The sequence below is a fragment of the Pelodiscus sinensis genome, chromosome 19, assembly GCF_049634645.1.
Source record: "Pelodiscus sinensis isolate JC-2024 chromosome 19, ASM4963464v1, whole genome shotgun sequence".
Taxonomy (NCBI): Eukaryota; Metazoa; Chordata; order Testudines; family Trionychidae; genus Pelodiscus; species Pelodiscus sinensis.
The window spans coordinates 8398392-8421144 of NC_134729.1; the positions used below are offsets into that span (position 1 = coordinate 8398392).

At 56.7% G+C, this 22753-nt stretch overlaps 1 protein-coding gene across 15 annotated transcripts in view; it reads left to right on the forward strand.

The window, feature by feature from the left end:
* The window catches only part of PNPLA6 (patatin like domain 6, lysophospholipase), a 62714-nt gene that overhangs the window by 9310 nt on the left and 30651 nt on the right, over positions 1-22753 (forward strand). For 10 of the 15 annotated variants that reach the window (XR_012896635.1, XM_075902110.1, XM_075902111.1 and 7 more), the window contains exons 2-20: positions 2582-2663; positions 3429-3497; positions 8596-8683; positions 9183-9265; positions 9870-9967; positions 10321-10461; positions 12158-12317; positions 12920-13000; positions 13500-13628; positions 13713-13793; positions 14645-14795; positions 15111-15194; positions 16072-16178; positions 16640-16831; positions 17243-17320; positions 20042-20247; positions 20631-20762; positions 21341-21464; positions 22271-22384. Coding sequence is in view for 14 of the 15 variants with exons in the window: in XM_075902110.1 (XP_075758225.1) it covers positions 2625-2663; positions 3429-3497; positions 8596-8683; positions 9183-9265; positions 9870-9967; positions 10321-10461; positions 12158-12317; positions 12920-13000; positions 13500-13628; positions 13713-13793; positions 14645-14795; positions 15111-15194; positions 16072-16178; positions 16640-16831; positions 17243-17320; positions 20042-20247; positions 20631-20762; positions 21341-21464; positions 22271-22384 (2157 nt within the window). In the remaining variant the exon portion in view is untranslated. Of the gene's footprint in view, positions 1-2581; positions 2664-3428; positions 3498-8506; positions 8684-9182; positions 9266-9869; positions 9968-10320; positions 10462-12157; positions 12318-12919; positions 13001-13499; positions 13629-13712; positions 13794-14644; positions 14796-15110; positions 15195-16071; positions 16179-16639; positions 16832-17242; positions 17321-20041; positions 20248-20630; positions 20763-21340; positions 21465-22270; positions 22385-22753 lie in introns of those variants that run through there. The other 5 variants (XM_075902101.1, XM_075902100.1, XM_075902102.1 and 2 more) reach the window with 4 other exon arrangements.

Below are 22753 nucleotides of genomic sequence, written 5' to 3' on the forward strand. Positions count from 1 at the left end.
AAGAGGCTCTGAGCTGAGCCTGGGGCAGGGAGTTGGGGTGCAAGAGGGAGTTTGGGGTGCAGGTTCTGTAAGGGAGTTTGGGTCTGGGGGGCTCAGGGCAGGGGCTTGGGGTGTACAGGAGGGTACATGACTGGGACAGGGGTTCAAAGCTGGCTCCAGCTGGACACTGCTTACCACAGGTGTCTCCTGGTTGGTAGTGCAGTGGGGCCCTGGCCCTGCACCACTCTCAAAAGCATCCAGCAAACTCCTTCCATCCCAGGCCCTGACCTCCCTTCCTCCTGTTCTGTGGAGATAGAATACAGGGTGGAAGAAGGGGCACCCTGACATCAGCAATCCTCCTCTCCCTTCCCTGCTCTCTACGGGTATGTCTGGACTACATGGCTCTGTCGATGGAGCCATGTAAAATAGTTTACTCAGCATAGTCAAAGAAGCGGGGATTTAAATAATCCCCACTTCATTAAAATAAAAATGGCCACTGCACTGTGCTGACGATCAGCTGATCCGGCACAGCGCGGCTATCTAGACACCTTTGTCGACCTCTCTGGTATGCTTCCCTTATCGACTGCGCCATGTCTAGACCGCCTCGCTGTGCTGGATCAGCTGATCGTCAGCACAGCGCAGTGGCATTTTTATTTTAGTGAAGTGGGGATTATTTAAATCCCCGCTTCTTTGACTATGCCGAGTAAACTATTTTACATGGCTCCGTTGACGGAGTCATGTAGTGTAGATGTACTCTACCAGCTGGAGGAAGCCCCAGAGGCACAAGGGTAACTGAGTGCCGTCCCTGAGAAAACGTGCTCTGAGACTGGAAGCCCAGACATGGGGAGGGTGTGTGAAGGAGGAGGTAGAACTTGCTGAAACCTGGGACCGCTGGGTTGGGCAAAGGAAGCCACTCTGGCTGGTGTGGGTGAGGTGGTTCAGTGGAGAGGGGTACATGGACTTTAGCCCCCCTGGGTAGGGAATGCAGTAGAGGTTGGTCTCTGCAGGCACCTGCTGTTCTGTCCTGGCTCTGCAGACCTGGGGGCTGCGCTTAGTGGGGTGCTGACTTGCTAACCCCATCTCCCCTCCAGCCTCTGTTGAAGATCAGGACAAAGTGTGACAGTTAGGCTGTGTCCAGACTCCATGCCTCCGTCGACGGAGGCATGTAGATTAGCCAGCTCGGAAGAGGGAAATGAAGCCGCGATTAAAATAATCGCGGCTTCATTTAAATTTAAATGGCTGCCCCGATCTGCCGATCAGCTGTTTGTCGGCAGATCGGGAGAGTCTGGACGCGATGCCCCGACAAAGAAGCCTTTCTTCATCGACACAGGTAAGCCTGGTTTCACGAGGCTTACCTGTGTCGATGAAGAAAGGCTTCTTTGTCGGGGCATCGCGTCCAGACTCTCCCGATCTGCCGACAAACAGCTGATCGGCAGATCGGGGCAGCCATTTAAATTTAAATGAAGCCGCGATTATTTTAATCGCGGCTTCATTTCCCTCTTCCGAGCTGGCTAATCTACATGCCTCCGTCGACGGAGGCATGGAGTCTGGACACAGCCTTAGTATTGCAGCTTTGAGTTCAATGTTGTGGCAGGCAAAAACTTTTCAGGAAACTGCAGGGAGGGTTGGGCAGGGACAGAGCTGGGTGAAGGAGGCACAGTGACCGCAGCTCTGCTGCATGGGCTGGGAGGAGCCTGAGCCACCCATCAGCACTATACCAGTTTGCAGAGCCTGGGTATTGTTCACGGCTATGGGTCTGCAGAGTGCCACTGCAGTACCATCCAGATCCTCAGTCTGGGGGTGAGTGGGCCCTGCTAGGTCTGGCTGCCTACCCCCGATGCTGAGGCTCTCCTTGAGTTCCCTCTTTGAGCACTAGAGGAAATAAGCTGAGGCTGAACTTTCTTGCACAATTTCCGGCAAGTGGGAAGGGGTGAGTTGGCTATGACAGTTTCAGTGACCCAGGCTGAATCTGTGCCCCTCTTTCACTGTTGGGCCCCTGTCTCTCAGCACCAGCTGCCAGATGTATTGCTGGGGCACTATCCTGAAACATTTTCCTGCCTTTGATGTGGGGGAGGCATTGGGAGAGGGGCTGGGATGGAGTCTAGAGTCCAAGCTCCTTTTTCCCCCCAAATAGTAGCTGGCTTGGGCATGTGTTGGAGTCAAGTTAACTTCAGGGGAATGGCCTTCTGTAGAGGACTGGTGTTGATTGTAGCCCTTCGACTGCCTCTCCCACGTGCTCCCTGCCCAGCCAGAGCTGTGTGGGTATCCCCTCTGGCAGATGGTCAAGCAGCAATGCTTCTGCCCAAGGTGGGGGAGCCCTACAGGACCAGCTGCTCCACAGGTGTGTCTGCAGCTCAGTTCAGGGCCGTAGAGTGAGGATGAGGGAGGGAAGGGCCAGTGCCATGCTGCCCTGTGACCTGTGCTCCCCACCAAGAGGAGGGGACAGGCTGCCTTAAGGGTGTGTGTAGGGAAGAATGGGGCCCTCACTGAGGCAGGGAAGCTATGGGAGGGTGAGTAAGGATATCTATGGTGCTGTAGCAGCATGTGGTCAACCCTGGCTTCCTGCATAGGGCGCAGCATAAATATCTGTGTTTGTTCTCAGGCACCTTTCTGGGACGGGTCTGGAAGCAGGGCTGGCAGCAGACATGGGGCAGAGCGAGTCTGAGTCTCAGGATGAGCAGGAGGTAGGTGCTGTCTAGTTCTCTGCTGCCCAGCGATCACTGAACATAAGAACGGCTGTATGGAGTTAGACCAAAGTCTGTCTAGCCCAGTATCCTGTCTTTGAACAGTGGCCAATACTAGGTGCCCCAGAGGGAGTGAACGGAACAGGTAACCATCAAGTGATCCCTCCCCTGTCATCCATTCCCAGCCTCTGACAAACAGAGACTGTTGACACCGTTCCTACCCACCCTGGTTAATAAATTTATCTAACTCTTTTTTTGACCCCCGTTAAAGTCCTGGTCTTCATAACATCCACTGCAGTGCGGAGTTCCCAGCCTCTCAACCCATTATTCCCCCCAGCAGAGAGCTTCCCTGGTGGTGCTGTCAGCTGGCAGGGTGGGTCTCATCAGGTCCTTGTCCAGTCAGCACCGTCTCCTGGGACCACTTCCTTAGTGCAGAGCACTTGTCTGGCATCCTACTCAGAGTCCTCCACAGGACCCAGTAGGGCATCCCCTACCTCTGAGTTGGGAATATTAAATCTAGCACCCAGGCGATGTTCGGCTCCCAGAATCCCCTGTCTCCCATGAGGACTAGTGGGTCTGGCAGGAGCCTTTCCAGCACCCCTCTGCGATGTGTCTGCTGGGGCAGGTGTTGTCTGCTGGGGCCTGCCCTGTTATGTGTCCCTTGAACATCTATCTGCCTCACTCCAGAGGTGGCTGCATTTCAGTAGGGAGCCAGGCAATCTGCCAGCTGGTGCTGAAGCTCTGTCTGCATCTCTCCTCGTGCAGGATGCAGCACTCACAGACATGTTGCCCAGTCTTAAGGTCTTTGTGGAGGATCAGCTCCAGACCAGCATGGTGAGGAGGGGCAGTGGGGGGTTTATGCCTGGGGTGTGGGACCAGGTAGGGTGTCTCCAGGAGGGGTTGTGTTTCTGGGGGATCTGGAGCAGTGTTGTGGTCTGGCCAGATGGCACAGCCCACAGGCCGTAGCCCAAGGCAGCCCATTTCCTAGCAGGCTGGGAGGCTCTGGTTCTTGTCCTGGAGTGTGCTGGTATCTTTGGGGCTCAGCCATGCCTGGGCAAGTCTTGGCTGGTTAGTGGAGGGGCTGATAGTCTTGGGGCTGGGGAAGAATTTCCCCTGGTTTGAATGGGGAGGAGCCCACTGGCTTCCAATTCCTTTTGTACTCTGTGTGGCGGCTGTCCCGTCCCTCTGAACGTAGGGCTGGGGGTAGTCACTAGTTATGGTGACCGTATTTTCTGAACCAAAATTAGGGACACATTGGCCATGCCCCTGACCTCCCTTGTGGCAGGGGAAATGGCTAATGGAGTTCCACCCCTGGAAGTAGTACTCCCGGGGTCAAGATGGACATGTGACCAGAAGTAAAAGATGTATGACCCCTCCCCCCAAGAACTCCTTCCATTGTTGTCCTACCAAAAGGGATGGGTTTGGCCTCCACAGGACCTCCCATGCAATTGCATTAACCCAGTTTGCACTGAATTAACTTGGGGGGGGGGGGGGGGGAAGGCTGGGGAAAGTGTTCCCTCTAAGATTTTCCTCCCACGAGCAGAGTGAATTTTGTCTTGTGCAGCAGTATTGAGTTCATGTGCGCTTGTTTGGATGTGCCATTGTGGCACCTCAGCTATTAATAAATATCTTGTAAATCTCTCTCATTTCCCTCTGCTGCCATGTCTCCCTCTCTCTCCTCGCCCCATCTGCTCCCCTGGTGCCTTCTGCCCCCCACCCCTCATCCTCCTCTGCTGTCCTGGCTCCTGTCTTTCTCACTCCCCTCAGTCCTTTGGGGACCTGCTCCCCCTCCTGTGCACCAGCCCTTCTCTGCCCCCCATGTCCACTCCTCCTCTCTGATCATTTGTAGCTATCCCTCCCCATCCCCTCTCCTAACACCTCCCACTACCCACCTGCCCTGCCTTTCTCCTCTGTCCTCTAGTGCCTGTCCCTCCCCTCCACTTGTCTCCCCATCTGCTTCACCCCCACAATCCCCTGGCACCTTCATCTTCCCTTACCCCTGCACCTTCCCTCACTGCCCCTGCCCTCCTGGCCCTCTTTCTCCTTGGTGCCTACCCCCTCACCACTCTCTGTCCCAGTTCCCCTCTTGCCCCTCAAGTGCCTTCACAAATAACTTGCTCCATCCCCTGCCTTCCTCATGCCCACCTCTCCTTTCAATCCCTCTTCTCCTGGCACCCACTCCCCCCACTCCTCTTCCTTCCTCTTGCCCCCATTGTCCCTCCCCTCTCCCAGCATCACCCTGTCCCCTCCCTTCTGCCACCCCCACTGACACCTTCCCTCCAATCCCCCTCCTGCCCTTTTCCTCATTGTCTCCTCTTGACCCCCTGGCATTTGTCTCTCCTCCACCCTGCCTCTTGGTGCCTTCCCCTTTCTTCTGCCCTGCCCCCTCCCACTCTCCTCAGCACAAGCACCTTCCACTCCTCACCCCACCTTCCCTTTAGTTCTCCCCCTACTCCTTCCCTCACCTTCTGCCTTCAACATGGAAAGCAGTTTGTGGGGCTGGATCTGGGCTGCAACTCAATTTTTATTACCATGGTCTGGCCCCAGAAACCCCTGCAGCCCTGGTCCCAGCTGCTCCCAGGGTGGGATCGCGTGCCGCGACTGGAGCAGAGACCACCTGCAGTGCTATTTTTAGTACCACAGTCCTGATCCTCCGCAGGCTGCCCAGCTCCAGCTGGAGTCAAGCAGCAGCCGCACGAGGCCCATTCCAGTGAAGCTGCCCTGGCTGGAACGTGCCTTGTGCAGCTGCCACTCTATTCCGGCTGGAGCTGAGCTGCCCATGGGGACCCAGACCACAGTACTCAAAATAGCACCATGGGCGGCCTCTGCTGTAGTCCCAGCACCTACTGAGCCCAACCCTGCAGTGGCCCAGCTGGGCTCCACGTGGCTCCTGCTGGGGCTCCAAGGTGGCCCGGAGGAGGAGGAGGAGGCGCTGCTGCCAAACCAAGACCCCATGCAGCAGAGGCGGTCCCGCAGGTGGAGGGTGGGGAGGGGGACAGAAAGGGGCCACAAGGCACCGGAAACTGGCCCAGCTGCCCTACCTGCCCTGCTGAGGGAGATGGGGAGAAAGAAGGCTGCTGTGCCATGCTAGGAGCAATGGCATGGTGCCATTTCTTGCTTCTTCCTACAAGCTGGTGTCTCCATCAAATAATGTTTGGCAGGGCTTTCTGGGACATTTCACTACTTGATGGGGCACCGGGACAGAGTATTTAAATTCGGGACTGTCCTGGAAAAATCGGGACAAATGGTCAGCATATCACTAGCCAAAGGACAGGCTGGGAAGGATTCTCCCTGCTGCCTCAGCACCTGATGTGGGGCAGTCCAGTTGGTGCCCTGCAGTGGCCGTTGCAGTCCCAGCCAGGTGCTTGGCTGGTATTGTATTGCATGCATGGACTGGCTGTCACTGATTCACCCAATCTGTGCTGTGCCATGCCCTTTGCCTAGCCTCCAGGGGTCACCCCTGTCATGTGCCAAATCCCAAGGGGTCACACAGCCTTAGCACCTCTGGGTCTGGACCTCTGGGCTCCAGCACCCCCTGCTGCTCACAATGAGCTCGTATTTGTGAGGACTTTTCCCTGTCAGGGATCGCTGCATCGGCCATAACCTGCAGTGACGCTGCACAGCCTTTTCAGAGAGGGAGTCACCAGTCACCTTCACTCTGGACTCAGGGACCCTTAGGGTAGCACGACACAGGTGAACATGGATCAGAGTGTGCAGATGAGAGCCAGAGCTCTGTCACAATCTGATCCTTTGACCTCTATTGTCCCCACTTGGAGTCTGTGCTCCCAGTAGCATCCTGCAGCCATCTCGCCCCCTGCCTTCCCTTGTTCTCCAGCCAGGCTGTGTGCCTGTGCCCATCCTGCCTTAACTCTGAATGACTCAGTCTTTGGGGTTCCTGTTGTTTCTTCTCCTCCAGCACAGTGGCAGGTGTGACAAAATGGGGATTTTTTTGTAATATTTTTGAGTCCAGTGTGTTTCACTTTCCCCTATATTTCGCATGGCTACCCAGTGGGGGGAAAGGATTGTTTGCTCCCAAGGCAGACTGAGACGTGGGGGTAGCGGGGAGGTGTCCTTGCTGTCCAAGTGCACTGAAATGGTCCTCAGAAAGGACTGGCTGATGCCGACCCATCAGTGGAAAACCCCAGTCACCAAGACATTGATACCTGACAACCAGCACTTGGCTGGTCCTTCTCGGCAGGGAACTCCAGCAGAGGCCAGGGTATGAGACCAAAGGAGGAGGTGGGAAGAATAGAGCGCTCTGCTGGAAGAGGCTGGGAGCTCTCACTGCTTGGCCCAAGAACAGCAGTCAGAGGCTGCAGGCATTGGCATTGCTCTGGGCTGCCTGTGCTTCATGGGAACCGGAGTACTTCCCCCTGCTGGGTTCCAGCTGCCTGATAAACCCATCTATGCAACTCTCTCTGGTGCACTGGTTCCTGGGAAGGGTGTGCTCTGCCTGGGTTCCCTCGGGAGTGCTCACTAAGCAGAGCTCGTGAGGTAAAGCTGGAGTGCTGCTCTCTGTTGTGTGTGGGCAGCTGAGGTGACGTGTAGGGGAGAGGCATGGCCTGCAGCCTCATGGGCTGCAGAATGGCCTCGCCATCACTTTCTATGCCAGGGGTGGGCAAAAGGGCCTCTGCGGGCTGGATTTGGCCCATAGAGGCCCTGCTGCTCCCCCGCCCCCTGGCCTATTAGGGTCTGGGGGCAAGGAAGTGCCCGAAGCCTCCTCCCTCCAGGAGTACATGGAGCTTTGAAGCTGCTCTCAAGGCAGGGGGGAGAGCAGAGGAGGCATCACGTGCTCCCCCGCCCCCACACCCTGATTGGCCTGGGGGCAGGGGAGCGTGCCAACCCTTTTGCAGGGCATGGGTGCCTAGTGGGAACCAGGGTCAAAGGGTCTGCCCCACCCCCAGACCATTCATGGTCTGGGGGTGGGGTAGCCCCGCCCCTTTCCATTTAAGCCCTGCCCCTTCCGGGTTGTCCCAGGGCTATTTCAAAAAATTTTAAGTGACCCCCTGAGCAATAATTATTGTCCACCCTTGCTCTTTGCCTTTTTCAGTGCATTGCAGACCAAGTTCCCAGCTCAGAGCCGGCCCCCATGATCAGCTCCACCTTTGACCACAGGCTCCTGGTCCTGTCCAGCTTTTAACTGCAGGATCCCAGCCTTGCAAACTCTATTCCTGGCTTTGGGATGGGCTCTGTGATGTTGGACAAGGTAGCTGGGGCCAGGTCTGAGGGCTGTTGATGCAGTCCCTGTGCACACGTGCCCATGCAGTTGCAGGAGTCTAAATGCCAAGGCTGCCCTCTTTCTCTGAGGGCAGGATCCCCATCTCACTCCCAGCTGGGCACTGTGGCTTGCAAAGAGCTTGGAGCCCCTCACAGCCATGCTGCTGGAGCAGGGCAAGCTGCCTACTGCTGGGGGGAGACTTACCCTTGGAACCAGCCTTGGAGAGCATCTCTTGAGGCCCCCAGGATTTCTACCAGGCAGAGGTGATGCTTTTCTCTCCCTCGTAGCAGGTTCTGGTGTGACGCCAGTAGAAATCAGGGGAGCACATGACCTGCACATGTGTCCCTCCCCTCATATCTCCCCTGGGGTGGGCACATTGAAGGGGTTCCTTCAAGAGAGTGATCCAAAGCTGGGGGCCTAGCATCAGTCCTGTGGCTCCCTGACAATCAGATCAGCTCAGTTCATGTGAATGATGCTGGTCTCCAGGCAGATGGCTTGTTGAGTCCAACACCTTGTGCCTTCTATGTCCAACTCGTCGTGTAGCAGGACCAAGCCCATCGGGAAACTGCACATTCTGCTCTAAAAATATTGCCTGCATTTCCACATTCACACCATCGCTCCACAGGGCAAGGTCTCCTCGTATCTGCCCCATGCAGTCCCCCATAGCCTGCCTGGAAGCCTGGCTTGGAACATGCCTCTTCCCACTTCCCACAGGTGGTGGGTGTCATGATTGGCATTGGTGTTTCCATGCTACTCATCTCCACGTTGATCCTGGTGCTGGTCCGCAGGCTGCGCCTCAAGAGTAAGTGCCTGTCAATGCAGGGAGCAGATCTGAGCCCTGTCCCACCAGGGCTCTGGCACGTTGCTGCCTGTCAGGCCACCTTGGGCCCAGTGTCCACATACCTGTACATGCACTGAGACTGTGATAGCGGGAGCAGGGTTGGCAGCCAGGATTCCAGGGTTCTCTCCCTCTCACTCACTGCCTGGGCAAGCCTCTTCCTGTTCCCTGCCTCAGTTTCCCCATATACAAAGAAATTGTGAGGGGTATTTTGGGACTGGTTGGGAAGGGCATAAAACTTCTGTGGTTCTTTAGAGGCAGCCCAGCTTCCTGTGGCTGGCACGGGGTGGACAAGGCAGGACTCTGCCATCTGTACTTCAGGGCCTCTGCTCCTCTCCCTGGGCTGGGAGTTGGGTTGCAAGCAGGAATTCTGATTGATGGGGAAGAGGGCAGACTCCAGCCCTTGCTGGGGTGGGGCCCCATGCTCCCTGCATGGGCAACCTTGTGTGTCTGTCTCTCTCAGAGGTTCAGACTCAGGAGACACCCAAGTACCGATTCCGCAAGCGGGACAAAGTGCTGTTCTACGGGCGCAAGATCATGCGCAAGGTAAGGGGATAGGGCAGAGTGGCCCTCGTCCTCCAGTCCAGGCTGGAGAGTGGTGATGACTCTGGCCGCTCTGCTGTGATGCTCCAGTCCCTATCCCCTCCCTGTTTGCAAGCCTGGCCTTGGCCCAGCTGAAGGGTCCATGCTCAGCCAACCATGTGCTGCTAGCGAGCCAGGTAGGAGACAGTGCGGTTGGCCCTGCTAGGATAAGAACGGCCATACTAGGTCAGACCGAAGGTCCATTCTACCCGGTATCCTGTCTGCCGACAGTGGCCAATACCAGGTGCCCCAGAGAGAGGGATCATAACAGATAATCCTCATGTGATCCCTCCCCTGTCACCCACCTCCAGAGAAACAGAGGCTAAGGACACCATTCCTACCTATTCTGGCTAATAGCCTGGATGCCATATGCCTGTCTATTTGCCCACAATGGGGAGTCCTCATGCAACTGGCCTTCTCCTGCATGTCACTCCACCCCAGCGCCAGCCCTTTCACCTCTCAGGCCTGGTTTCCTGCCACCCTGAATCCTCAAGGCAGCCAGATAAGGGGTTTGGGCCATAAGTTGTCTGGGGGAGCAGTTGATGACTTATCTGGACTGTCTCTGCAGGTGTCCCAATCCACCTCCTCCCTTGTGGACACGACCATCTGCAGCACCTCCCGTCCTCGCATGAAGAAGAAGCTCAAGATGCTGAACATTGCCAAAAAGTAAGTGACTTCACTCACCCTCCATGGTGTGAGGCAAGTGGGGCTGGCCCAGCCCTGCTCCCAAAGGTGGTGGAAGCTCCCATGTTCCCAGCCCTGCTGCAAAAGTGAGTAGCATGCTTGCTCCCAGCCATTAGCACTGGCTGATTTGCTCTGCAAAGCAGCTACACCCCAACCCAGACACTGGCCTATGGTACGGAACTGCTCAGTTCCCTGGGTGGCATGAGCGAGCGCTAAGGCTCAGGAAGGAGTTCTGCCTCTTTGATGCATGACGCATATTCTCTCCTGCCCAGCTGTGTTGGAGAAGTCCTGTGGTTATCCCCATCTATCCCTTCCCTTACTGTCCCTGTGCCCAGGATCCTGCGCATCAAGAAGGAACTGCCCATCCTGCAACTGAAGGAGCCGCCACCCTCAGTGCTGGAAGCAGACCTGACAGAGTTTGATGTGGCCAACTCCCACTTGCCCTCTGAGGTGCTGTACATGCTGAAGAACGTACGGTGAGTGCTCCCATCACCAGGGCCTCAGCCTAGATTCAGCTGCAGTCATGTTTCCCCCTCCCCCTATGAGCAAGCTTGAGCTAGAGTGGACACCTGAATAGGAGAGTCGAAATGATCCTGGGCCCATGACGTGGCCAGCTGGCCGTGTATGGAGCTCTCTGTCTGACTGATTCCCCAGCAAAGTCCTGGGAAAACCCACAGATGATAACTTTGCTGTGGGCCTGTCAGGCCATCTAGTCCAGGGGGCCTCCACCTTTCTTCATTTGCAGACCCCTTAGAAATTTGTGTACGCAGCTGAACTCTCCTTGAGCCATTTTTAGCCTGTCTTTTGCAGACCTCTCAGGCAGAGTCTGTGGGCCTGTGGCTCACTGGTTGAGAACCACTGTTCTAAGTGGTGAGGCTCCAGCCCAGGCCAACCATCGATAGGAGAGCTGTCAAGAATGCTCTGGAATCGTGGCTCTGTTCTCCAGTAGGGGGCTCTCTTCCCTTTTGGCTGATAGGGAGCCAGTACCCCTCACCCCCAAGGTGCTGGAAGGTTAGTGGAAGCACCCTCTGTCAGGTGAGAGCAGATGCTGCGTGCTGGTCTTTGCAGGCTCAAGGTGACCCCCAGCAGTGCTAGTACTGGCTGAGTCTTAGCAGTGTGGCTGTGGGGTTATTGCATCAGGCATACTCTCCCCAGAGGCAGCTGTGTTTGGGGTCAGGGAGAGATTTCTGCCCCGGGGGTGGGGTGACAGCCTGTGGGTACTGGGATCCTGGAGCAGAGTAGTGTCAATGGGGGCTCCCTCTCCCACATACACACTTTGGGTATGTCTACACTACCCTCCTAGTTCGAACTAGGAGGGTAATGTAGGCATACCGCACTTGCAAATGAAGCCCGGGATTTGAATTTCCCGGGCTTCATTTGCATAAGCTGGGCGCCGCCATTTTTAAATCCCGGCTCGTTTGAACCCTGTGCCGCGCGGCTACACGCGGCACGGACTAGGTAGTTCGGACTAGGCTTCCTAGTCTGAACTACCATTACTCCTCATTCCACGAGGAGTAACGGTAGTTCAGACTAGGAAGCCTAGTCCGAACTACCTAGTCCGTGCCGCATGTAGCCACGTGGCACGTGGTTCGAACGAGCCGGGATTTAAAAATGGCGGCGCCCGGCTTATGCAAATGAAGCCCGGGAAATTCAAATCCCGGGCTTCATTTGCAAGTGCGGTATGCCTACATTACCCTCCTAGTTCGAACTAGGAGGGTAGTGTAGATATACCCAGAGAGAGAGGTGAGGGGGACAAGCCTTCCCAGTCAAGTGGCCAGTGGCCTGAGAAGAGTTCTCCAGGGTGGATCTGTGGGGTCCTTGATGGGAACTGCTGGGCTTCTCCCTTGCGGGGGGGTGAGGAGGGTGGGCATCAGGGCTTGGCCCATCTTCTCTGAGCATTGGGAGGGATGGGTGTGCTGGGAAGCCCAGCCCTTTGGACCAGGATGCCATGTGTCAGACTCAGGGCCTCAGAGGTACAGGAGCCTCGCCAGGCACCTGCTGGGCATCTCTCTCTGAGCAGGGCTCTTGCTTAGACAGTCCCGGTGAGTGGGACTGAGCAGGAGCTCAGCTGGACCCCAAGGGCTCCTGATAACCTGAGTCCCAAGTCCCTGCCATAAGTTGCTGGAGGCTTTGCTCCCCATGTTGCCCACTGTGACCTACCTTTCCTTGCAGGGTGCTGGGCCATTTTGAGAAGCCACTGTTCTTGGAGCTCTGCAAGCATATGATCTTCCAGCAGTTCCAGCAGGGCGAGTACATCTTCCGGCCCGGCCAGCCCGATACCAGCATCTATGTGGTGCAGGATGGCAAGCTGGAACTCTTCCTGACCCAGCAGGTGAGGGGGACACGTCCCAGTCCATCCTGCCAGGTTGTCTGCAGGAGGCACCTCTCTGCCCAGCAGCCAGCAGCAACCTGTCCTGGTCCCAGTACTCTGAACCTCTTGGCTGGGTGTTTGCTGTACCTGGGGGCACATGGGATGCAATGGCAGAGGCCAGAAGCCCTGCCTTTCAGGACCGCTGTGGCTGTCAGCATGGAAGTTCCCCACGGGCTGCCTCCTAGGGAGAGGCTCATAGTCATAGAAACCTAGGGCTGGAAGAGACCTCAGGAGTCATCGAGCCCAACCCCCTGCCCAACGCAGGACCAATCCCAACTAAATCAACCCGGCCAGGGCTTTGTCAAGCTGGGACTTAAACACCTCTAGGGATGGAGATTCCACCCCCTCCCTAGGGAACCCATCCCAGTGCTTTCCCCAGCCTCCTAGGGAAATAGATTTTCCTAATACCCAACCTAGACCTCTCCCACTGCAACTTGAGACTGCTGCCTCTTTTTCTGCCATGGAGCAGGCTTCCCCAGAGCCTGGTGCCAAGTGAGTTCTGGTGGCAGGAATGATGAGGGTGGGCAATGGGACCCCCTAAGGAGGGTGTTGCTGTGTTGCAGGATGGGAAGGAGACCCTGGTGAAAGAGGTGTTCCCTGGGGACAGCGTGCACAGCCTGCTCAGCATTCTTGATGTCATCACGGTACAAGCCTTGCCCCTCCACCTCCTGTGGGCCAGCTGGCCCCATCCCAACCACCATGAATAATGCAGCCCTGGGCTCCCCCTGGTCGTACTCATGCCCCCATCCCACCCTGCAAGCCCCTGCTCTCCTAACCCTATGAAGGGGGCCTATGTGAGGGGTGTGCACTGAACCCACCATGATGGATTTGCTGCCTGGGTCCCAGGTGCTGAGTTGCCACCATTACCTTGCCATGTGCTTGCCACCTTGCCCACACAAAGTCTAGAAGATACTGATCTTCCGTCTACAAGGCCTGGATCTGGGCTGTGACTGGCTGCTGTGCTGGGGTGGATGTGGCCATAGGCTGTTGGTTGGCCCTTTTTGGCCTGAAGCCATGGGGCAGCCCTTTGGGCACCTGGCTATCCTTGGCAACGTCCCCAGTGGTAGGCTGCTCTATCCACAGGAGAAGGAGAGAGCACCCCAGCCTTGGGCAGGGACCCATGGGCTCCTGCTTCTCACACAGGGGCACCAGCGGCCTTACCGGACGGTGTCTGCACGGGCAGGCGAGGACTCCACGGTGCTGCGGCTTCCGGTTGAGGCCTTCTCTGCTGTCTTCGAGAAATACCCTGAGAGCCTGGTGCGGGTGGTGCAGGTGAGCATAGCCTTGGCCGCATCCCAAATGCTGGTCCTGCCTCACCCGGACTCCCCATGCTCACACCGCCACCTTCCCTTCCAGATCATCATGGTGCGTCTGCAGCGGGTCACCTTCCTAGCCCTGCACAACTACCTGGGGCTGACCAATGAACTCTTCAGCCATGTGAGCGACGGGTCCTGCCCTGGAGCTATCCCCAATGGAGCGGTGGTCCCTGCTCCTTGCACCAGAACCTCCACCCTTCCCATACCCCCCCCCCCCCCATGGTAGTTTTGGGATGATGTCCAAGGCTGGGATGAGGCTGGGGAGGAGAGAGAGCTAGAACCCCCTGAGCAAAACCTATAAGGGGTGGGGGTTCCTGTGCAGCAGGGATGGAGCAAGGCCTGGCAGGATGCCCCCTGTTGGCACCGAGTCATAGCGAGAAGCCTTAACACCCAGCCTGGTGTCTCTGGTGAGACAAAGAATCTGCACCCAAGCAGCTCATCCCTGGCTCGGCCCTGCTCTGCCTTTCAGCCTTACGGCTGGGCGGGTGGAGCTGCGGCCTCCAGGAATGGCCAGGTCTGTTCTCCGATGGCAGAGAAACCAGACTACTGTTCAGACGGGTCAGTGAGCTGGCTCAGTGACCCTCTGCCCCCAGGTGTCAGTTTCCCAGCAGCCTAAGTGCAGGCTTTGTGGGGCTTTGTCGTGTGATGGCAGCAGCCCTCAGTGCTCTGGGCTCTGAGCCCCCTCTGCCTACAGCAGCACATCTGGCTCCTCCCATGTTATATGGCTCTGGGGATATGGGTCTCCCCCACCCATGCCATGTGGCTGCAGGTGTGGAGCTTGGTCCCTTCTGGACCACCAGCCAAGTGAGGGGCTGTCCTGCCCTTTGTCCCTCAGGTCTGCTCTAGGGTGGGGCCAGGACTTGCTGTGGGAGGGCAGATACGATGCTCTAAATGGCTCCTCTTGGTCTTGAGTGATGCATGTGGCTGGTCCCCAGGCTGGCCTGGTGCTGATGCTGACTGTGTCTGTGGCAGGAGATGCAGCCGCTGCGGCTCTTCCCTCAGCCCAGCCATGCCTCGCGCACCAGCCCTGTCAGACACAGCAAGCGCGTCGTCAGCATCTCCTCCATCGATGACCACAAGGAGAGCTCTGGGAGGCAGCCAGATGCCAGCACCAAAGACGTGGGTGAGAATTGCCATAACTCAGGGAGGGGAACACAGCAGCTGTGCTCTCTCCCAGTGCCTAAGCTGTGCACAGGCTGGACAAGGGTGGAAGAAGACAAAGGGGCAGAAGAGCTTGGTAGGGGATGCTGTGCTGCAGGGATCAGGGTGGGGGTCTGCTGTGCAGCCTTCCCAGGGACTCCCCTTGCATCAGAACAGCTGTGGAGCAGCTTTCAGCATCAGTCCTGCCCCTGGAGATAGGCTGACTGCAGGGACCGACCCAGAGCAGGGGATGCTCTGGGCACCATGGTAATGGGATGTGTGTGTGTCACCCTCACAGCTGATCAGCTCAAGCTGGGGTCCCTGGAGCTGACTGCAGCACCACTACTGAGCCGCTGCATCTCCATGCCAGTTGATATCTCAGGTATGGGGGATCCCTCAAAGGAGGGAATCGTGGGGGTTTGGACCCAGGAAGTCTGGAGCAGCAGGTGATGACGGGGGAACTCCTGGCACAAGCCCTGCCCTGCTGCAGGGTGGGGATGCTGCCTGGCCAGTTGGGGTGGGGGTTGTTGCCCCAACTGAGCTGAGACAGAGTTAGACACAGGAAGCAGGCTCAGGGCACTCTGGGGGTTGAACCAACTTGGGAGAGCCCAGTGGCCGCAGGTGCCAAGGGAGGCAGCGGGTCTGAGATGCGCCACTAGGAGTGGGCACCCTGGAGAACGAGCTGTTTGATGGGGGATGCTGGGCTAAGCTCGGTCATTATTGGCTAAGTATCAGAGGGGTCGCCGTGTTAGTCTGAATCTGCAAAAGCAGCTAGGAGTCCTGTGGCACCTTATAGCCTAACCGAAGTGTTGGAGCATAAGCTTTCGTGGGCAAAGACCCACTTCGTCAGATGCATGTAGTGGAATTTCCAGAGGCAGGTATAAATATGCAGGCCAGGGTCAGGCTGGAGATGATGAGCTGGATCCAATCAGGGAGGATGAGGCCCACTTCTAGTAGGTTGGTATTCATACTCCAGATCAGCTACTAGAAGTGGGCCTCATCCTCCCTGATTGGATCCAGCTCATCATCTCTAGCCTGAGTCTGGCCTGCATATTTATACCTGCCTCTGGAAATTCCACTACATGCATCTGACGAAGTGGGTCTTTGCCCACGAAAGCTTATGCTCCAACACTTCGGTTAGGCTATAAGGTGCCACAGGACTCCTCGCCATTATTGGCAAAGGCACTGAGTAGCCTGACAGGGAGGGGTAGGCATCCTGGCCATGTAGAAAGCATTGCCTTGGCTTCTCTCCTGCACAGGCCTCCAGAAGGGTCCCCGCTCAGACTTCGACATGGCCTACGAGCGCGGCAGGATCTCGGTGTCGCTGCAGGAGGAGAGCACCAGTGCCATGGCTTCCTTCTCCCCCGTGGGTCCCCTCACACACCTCCCTGATTGGGCCCACACTGGGCACCCTCCAACCAGCTGCCAAGTTGGGGCTGCTCACTGTCCAGGTGCAAAGCACCCAGCGGGATCTGGTGTGGGGCAGAGGCGCCGCACAAAGAAGTGTGAGGTCACGCTGTCTGCTCAGGGGTGGGGCCGGCTTCTGCCTGGTGTGTACACGTCACTCCCTTGTCCAGGACAGCACAGAGGGCAATACTGTGGCCAGCAGAAATAGCCTGGGGGCTGTTCCAAGGAAGGTGTACATAGAAGTATGGGGGTTTGATAGCCGGGCACAGGGTGAGAGCGGAAGGCGGGTGCAGGCAGAACAGTGTCACTGCAAGGGATGGGGAGGTGCCCCGATGTGTGGGCAGTGGCAGGGGCAGGGGGCAATGCTGGAGGCTGTTGCAAGGTCCTGTCATGCTCTGAGCTGTCCTCCTGTCTCTCCAGTCAGTCTCCCAGGAGCCCAAGGAGCACAGGTCAGTGATGGCGGAGGAGCAGACTCCCAGTACCTATCACTACAACTACTGTGAGGATGACTCAGCAGGTGGTGCCTGCCCCTTTGGGCCTTACCAAGGCCGCCAGACCAGTGCCATCTTCGAGGCTGCCAAGCGGGAGCTGGTGAAACTCATGAAGATTGAGGTGAAGGGACAGCGAGGGGCACAGGACCTTCAGTGTCTGGGGTGGGCAGGGACGATCCTTAGTGGCTGGGGAGGGCAGGGGTGGTTTCCTGGAGTCTGCCCGAGGAGCCGAGGGCCAGACTCGGGAAGGGTGAGTTTGCAGGCTCTGCCTCGGGGTATGGAGGGAGGTGAAGCCAATCCCTGGGCTCTGTCAGGGCCATGCAGGGGGGAGACAGAGTGGGACCCTGGGCTCTACCACTCTGGGCTGACCTGTCTGTGCTGGGAGGGGCTGGCTGATCCTTCAGGCCAGTATAGGGGCTGGGAAGGACTGTGGGAGAGGCCCTAGCATGGGGAGAGACTCTGAAGTTCCTGGTCAGTGCAGCAGGGCCCAGCCTGGCAGCCCTTCAGTCCTTTGTTGTTGCTATCCCCACAGGACTCCTCCCTTCTCAACAACCGAGTGCTGCTGCACCACGCCAAGGCCGGGACAGTCATCGCCCGCCAGGGGGACCAGGTAGGTGTGGGGGAATACCAGGGCCCAGCAGCCATGGGGCAACACTGACATAGCAGGTGCTCAGAGTTGGTGCTGCTGTTGTTTCTTGGCAGCTGGGGCCTGGTCCCCTCTTCCCTGTGGCAGCCCCAGTGTGGATGGGCAGGATGTGCTGCCTCCTGAGGTTTGGGTACTGGTGCTGATGACTCTGTGAGGAGCAGGGCAGTGGGGCTGCCGAGCATCTCAGAAGCATGTGTGCCAACTTCAGGGCAAACTGTTACACACCCAGACTGGCTGTGTGCTCTGGATGGATTTTACCAAGTATAAATCCTTCAGCCCCATAACAGCCAGACCATGGAGTCACTGACAGGCCCCTGGAGCACCCGGGTCTAGGTTACCATCCAGACAAGCCAGCCTTTGTGACTGATTGGCCCTGTCTCGGGACAGATTCACTGCCACAGTGCCTCCTGCCAGTAGCATGGGGAATTAGTTCATCCACAGGGCGCCTCCCTCTGGCTGGTGTGTCCCTGTGTCCTCACTCCATGTTTCAGTTCCAGACTCATGTTGCTCCCAGACTGTAATGTCCTATTCAGAAAACTGCCATCTAACAGTGCCCACTATTGTTGTCTCTCATCCAGGGGCTGTGCTCTGAGGTCCTCCCCTCCCAGGGAACCTGCAATTTTCCTATCCCCACCTTGCCTTAGTGACCCACTGTGAGTCTTCATTTTGCTCCTTACCTCAGGGGCAAACTGCAGTCTGGAATGACTACTCATCACGGGCAAGGGGGTGGGTCTATCCTGACCACCTCCCCGCAGCCCTAGAACCTTGAGGCCTTGCTTCAGGCCCTGCAGCCTGGGACCGAGGCCAGGCCAGAACTCCCCAGATTTCCCTGTCTTTTCCCAGCATTGTTCTGTCTCAGGAAGTCTCCAGCTTCCCTGGCAGCCAAGTCCCTCCTGCTCCCCAGCTAGTGCAAGAGTCCTTCCCCACTCCTGGAGCCTTTATTTATGTGTCCCCTTAGCTGTGGCCTTTGCTCTCAGTCTTCTCCCAGGGCTGGGTTTTACCCTTAAAGGGCCAGTGTGGGGCAGATGCCCCATCACAAGTCCTTACACCAAGAATCACAGCAGTATTCAAGTTACTCCCTGAGCCAAAGGATCAGTCAGCTGTACCTTAGATTTCAAACCACTGACAACACATGTAGCCAGTCCTGTCATACTAACCAAAGATTGATTAACTAGTAAAAAGAAATGAAAGTTATTTGCAAAATGAAAGCAGGTAATGGACACACACAAGTGAAGTATAGTGAGGTTCCAAAAGGCAATAGAAGTTTCTATAATTGGCAGGCTACATACCAGGGTGTGACGGGTTGGATCACAGAAATCTCCTTGGGTTGTCCCTCGGCGTGCTGATCAAGTTGCTGGTGCCCGCCTTCCTGCCCACTGGAGCTCCCCACCACCCTGTCCTGCTGGGCTAGAAACTCTGGTCGCTTCCAGGCAAGGCAGAATTGTGGTTACTGCCTCCCTGCAGAGCAACATAGACACTGATAGTAGCTCGTCTCTGGGAGGGCTCAGCACCCAGGAAACCAACCCTCAAATAGGAACCAAAACCCCAAATAAATCCATCTTACCCAGGGTAAAATTTTTTCACAGAGAAAACACATAAAGACATTCACCCTCTTCTTTGAGGAGTGTCCCTGTGGGTGCACCACCATAGGTCTTTGGGGCGCCACTGCACACCTAGTTGGAGATTTACAGTAGCAGTGCCCTCCGGTGGGCCATGCACACGAGGCAGGCAGCACACGCAGTGCTGCTACCATGCATGAACAGCAACTGTCCCCTCAGTTCCTTCTCTGCTGCCACCAGCGTCAGTCAGAACTGCAGTTGCCCTCCTATTTCATCTTGTAGTTTGAATGTTTTCTCTATTAGTGGTTAGTGTCACAATTTTCAATAGTTTAGAGTTAAGGTTTTCTTTTCTTAAAAAAAAAAAGAGAAAAAAGAGACTTCTCTGCCAGACTGCCATCATTATGGCCTAACAGAGCTATACTACCTGGGATGCCTGGTTCCCCGGGATTCAAACACTGCCTCTCCAGCAGGCTTTCTATCCCCATCTCAGGCGATCACTCCCAGTGTGAGTGCTGCACACACTATGGCACAGTGCCAATATTGCAGACAGCTAACAGCTCGCACACGCAAGGCACAGGAGCTCCAATTAAAACTCCTTTCATTGGAGAAAATGGTGAGACCGGCTTCAGACCCAGAGTGCTCCTTTCCCCCTGCGCCATCTGTCACTCTTGGCCATGTCTGAAAGGACCATGTCTGCCAGCTCTGCCTTAAGAGACTCTTCCTCTGATCAACCGAGAGAGATCGCATTCCTTGGATAAAGGTGACTGTCCCTCAAAAAAACCAGGAGCAAGGACCCCCTTTAGTCTCCCGTCCCCCACCCTCGGCTGCATTCCTCTTGGCTAGTTGCAATGGCAGCTCTCCAGAGCCAGGTGCTAAGCCCCACACCAAGGAATGTTAAAGCTCTGTACAGCAAATGTGGGGGGGAGGCTTGGTTCCCATGGAGCTGGGAGAATGTATGTTGGGCTCTGGCCCTGCTGAGGTTACTGGGGTACCCCTGAGAGTTCAGGCTCTGTGGGAGCTGCAGCCTGTCAGTAGGCACTCACCCTGCAGCCTGCCCATGAGCAATCTGCCTCTCATTCTGCTGCTGGGGGTGACTTTCCTCTCTCTCCTCTACCCCCCACCATAGGATGTAAGCCTTCACTTTGTGCTGTGGGGCTGTCTGCATGTCTACCAGCGCATGATCGACAAGGCAGAGGATGTGTGCCTCTTCTTGACGCAGCCTGGCGAGATGGTGGGCCAGCTGGCTGTGCTGACCGGAGAGCCCCTCATCTTCACCATAAAGGCCAACCGCGACTGCACCTTCCTCAAGATCTCCAAGTCGGACTTCTATGAGTTGGTGTCCCCCTTCTCTTCCTCATCCCGTGGGCAGCTCCTACCTGCCACCCCACTGACACCTAGTTTGGGCCAGATTGAGATCAGGGCCCATAGCGGGGAAAAGCCCTATGTCCCATTCCCCACCCCCATAAGCCAGCCAGCCAGCCCCATGCCACGGGGCTGAATTGGAGCTGCCGCTTTCTAGAGTTGAAAGGCCCCATGTCCCAGTCCTCCAACCATGCCCCTGTTGCCTGGGACTGAATTCTCCTGCCCAAGGCTGTGAACTGTTCTGGTGTCCTGTTTTCTCGGCAGGCTGTTCCAGAAGAGGTGGGGTGACTTGGGGATAGGCAGCTGCACTTGCAGCACATGGTGCACTGACCAGCTACCTGCTGTCTCCCCAGGATCATGCGGGAGCAGCCCAGTGTGGTGCTGAGTGTTGCCCATACTGTAGCTGCCCGCATGTCTCCGTTCGTGCGCCAGATGGACTTTGCCATTGACTGGATGGCTGTGGAAGCTGGGCGGGCCTTGTACAGGTGAGTGAGACCTGTGCTGGGGGGATGCTGAGAGCCCTTCCTGGGGAGTCCCAAGTTTTCTTCCTGGCTCAGGGCACAGCTGGGACCAACTCTCCCTACTGTGTTTTAACCCCCTATGTGCCAGAGTAGTGGACAGCCCCCTGATTCTCAGCCTCATCCATGCCCTTCCTGCAGTATAAATGACTCCGGCATTCCAGCGCTCTGGCTGGGTGCTGCCCGGTCAGGAGCCAGACTGTTTCCAGAGGGGCCAGGTGAGAACTGCCCAGATGCCTGTGACCCCTCCATAGGACTCAGGCTTTCACCTAGGCTGATCTGACTTCAGCCCCTTTCTGTGTTGCATTGAGAGGAGCCCGGGTGCTTTAGGGATGGGCAGGTGCCAGTTGGGGCTGTCAGACTTGCCGCTTATAGCATGCACTGTACCAGCCCAGCCTATGGGGACACTCTCCCTGGCACAGGTGGTGGCTCAGCTGGCAAGCTCACTGCATGTGCTCTCCCAGCCCAGGTGGTAGGGGGCGCTCTCTATTGGATGGTCACTGGCTCAGCTGGCAGACTCACTGCTTGCTGCATGTGCTTCCCAGGCAGGGCGACAAGTCGGACTGTACCTACATTGTGCTGAATGGGCGCCTGCGCTCTGTCATTCAAAAAGGCAGTGGCAAGAAGGAGCTGGTTGGGGAGTACGGCCGTGGGGACCTCATTGGAGTGGTGAGCTTCATCCCATGACTCCGCTGGGGTGGAGGTGTTCCCCACCTGACCATTGAAGGGGATGGGGCCAGTCCCTTCCAGGTCCCTTGAGTGGTGGGTGGGCTCTCTTGTTGGGTGGGGTGGGCAGGCAGCGTCTCCTTAGGCTTGCAGTGGTGATGAGCAGCTGCAAGTCACGGGTGCTCAGGCCAGGCTGTCCAAGGGTGAATTGTCCATTCCCTCCTTCTCCAGACCCTCCTGGCTTGGGTGGTAGGTAGGTCATCTGCTGCCAGCAACTGTCCTGGCACATAGCTTAGCGTAGTATTGGAGACTGGCAGAGAGTCTCCTGGGTAGAGTGAGGAAGATGGGGCTGGACATAGAATCATGGAGCTGGAAGAGACCTCAGGAGGTCATCAAGTCCAGCCCCTGTCCAAAGCAGAACCAACCCCAACTAAATCAACCCAGCCAGGGCTTTGTCAAGCTGAGACTTAAAAACCTCTAGGGATGGAGATTCCACCCCCTCCCTAGGTAACCCATTCCAGTGCTTCCCCATCCTCCTAGTGAAATATTTTTTCCTATTATCCAACCTAGACCTCCCCCACTGTAACTTGACATTCAGAGCCCTGGATTCTCTTCCCAGCTTGGGGAGGGCTAGTGGATTAGAACAGATAGCCGGGGCTCCTGGGTTCGGTATCTCACCTGGTGCCTCAGTTTCCCCCTCTGTACAAGAAGATTTTTGAGACATCCCTGTGATGTGAGGCAGACCTTGTCTAGGACAGTGAAGGTCTCCCCTTCCCTGACTCTAATGTGGCCTGTGTGGTCTCCTCTAGGTGGAAGCCCTGACCCGGCAGCCTCGAGCCACCACCGTCCATGCCGTGAGAGACACAGAGCTGGCTAAGCTGCCTGAGGGCACCCTGAACAATATTAAGCGCAGATACCCCCAGGTACCAGGGGCAGAGTGTGCATCAGAGGAAACAGCCCATTCCAGTGCCTCAGCTTGCTACGCTGTGGGTGCTGTGCTCAGGCAAGGGTGGGCTGGAGTGAGGCAGGAACTCTTCTGTCTGGGAGAAAGCTGCTCGGGAGGTAGGCTTGAGAATCTCACCTCCACCATCAGCAGGATGCAAGTCTACGTGATTGGTGATCCTCTGCTAAGAAGAGCACATAGGCCTGTTACCAGAGCAAATCTGGGAGCTAAGCTACAGGGTGTGGATCTGAGTCTGAAGAAGATCCTAATCAGAGTAGGAAGAATCCATTTGTCCCTCACGTGCGAACAAGTGACACGGCTAGATTATTGTGTCAAGAGAGACTGCCAG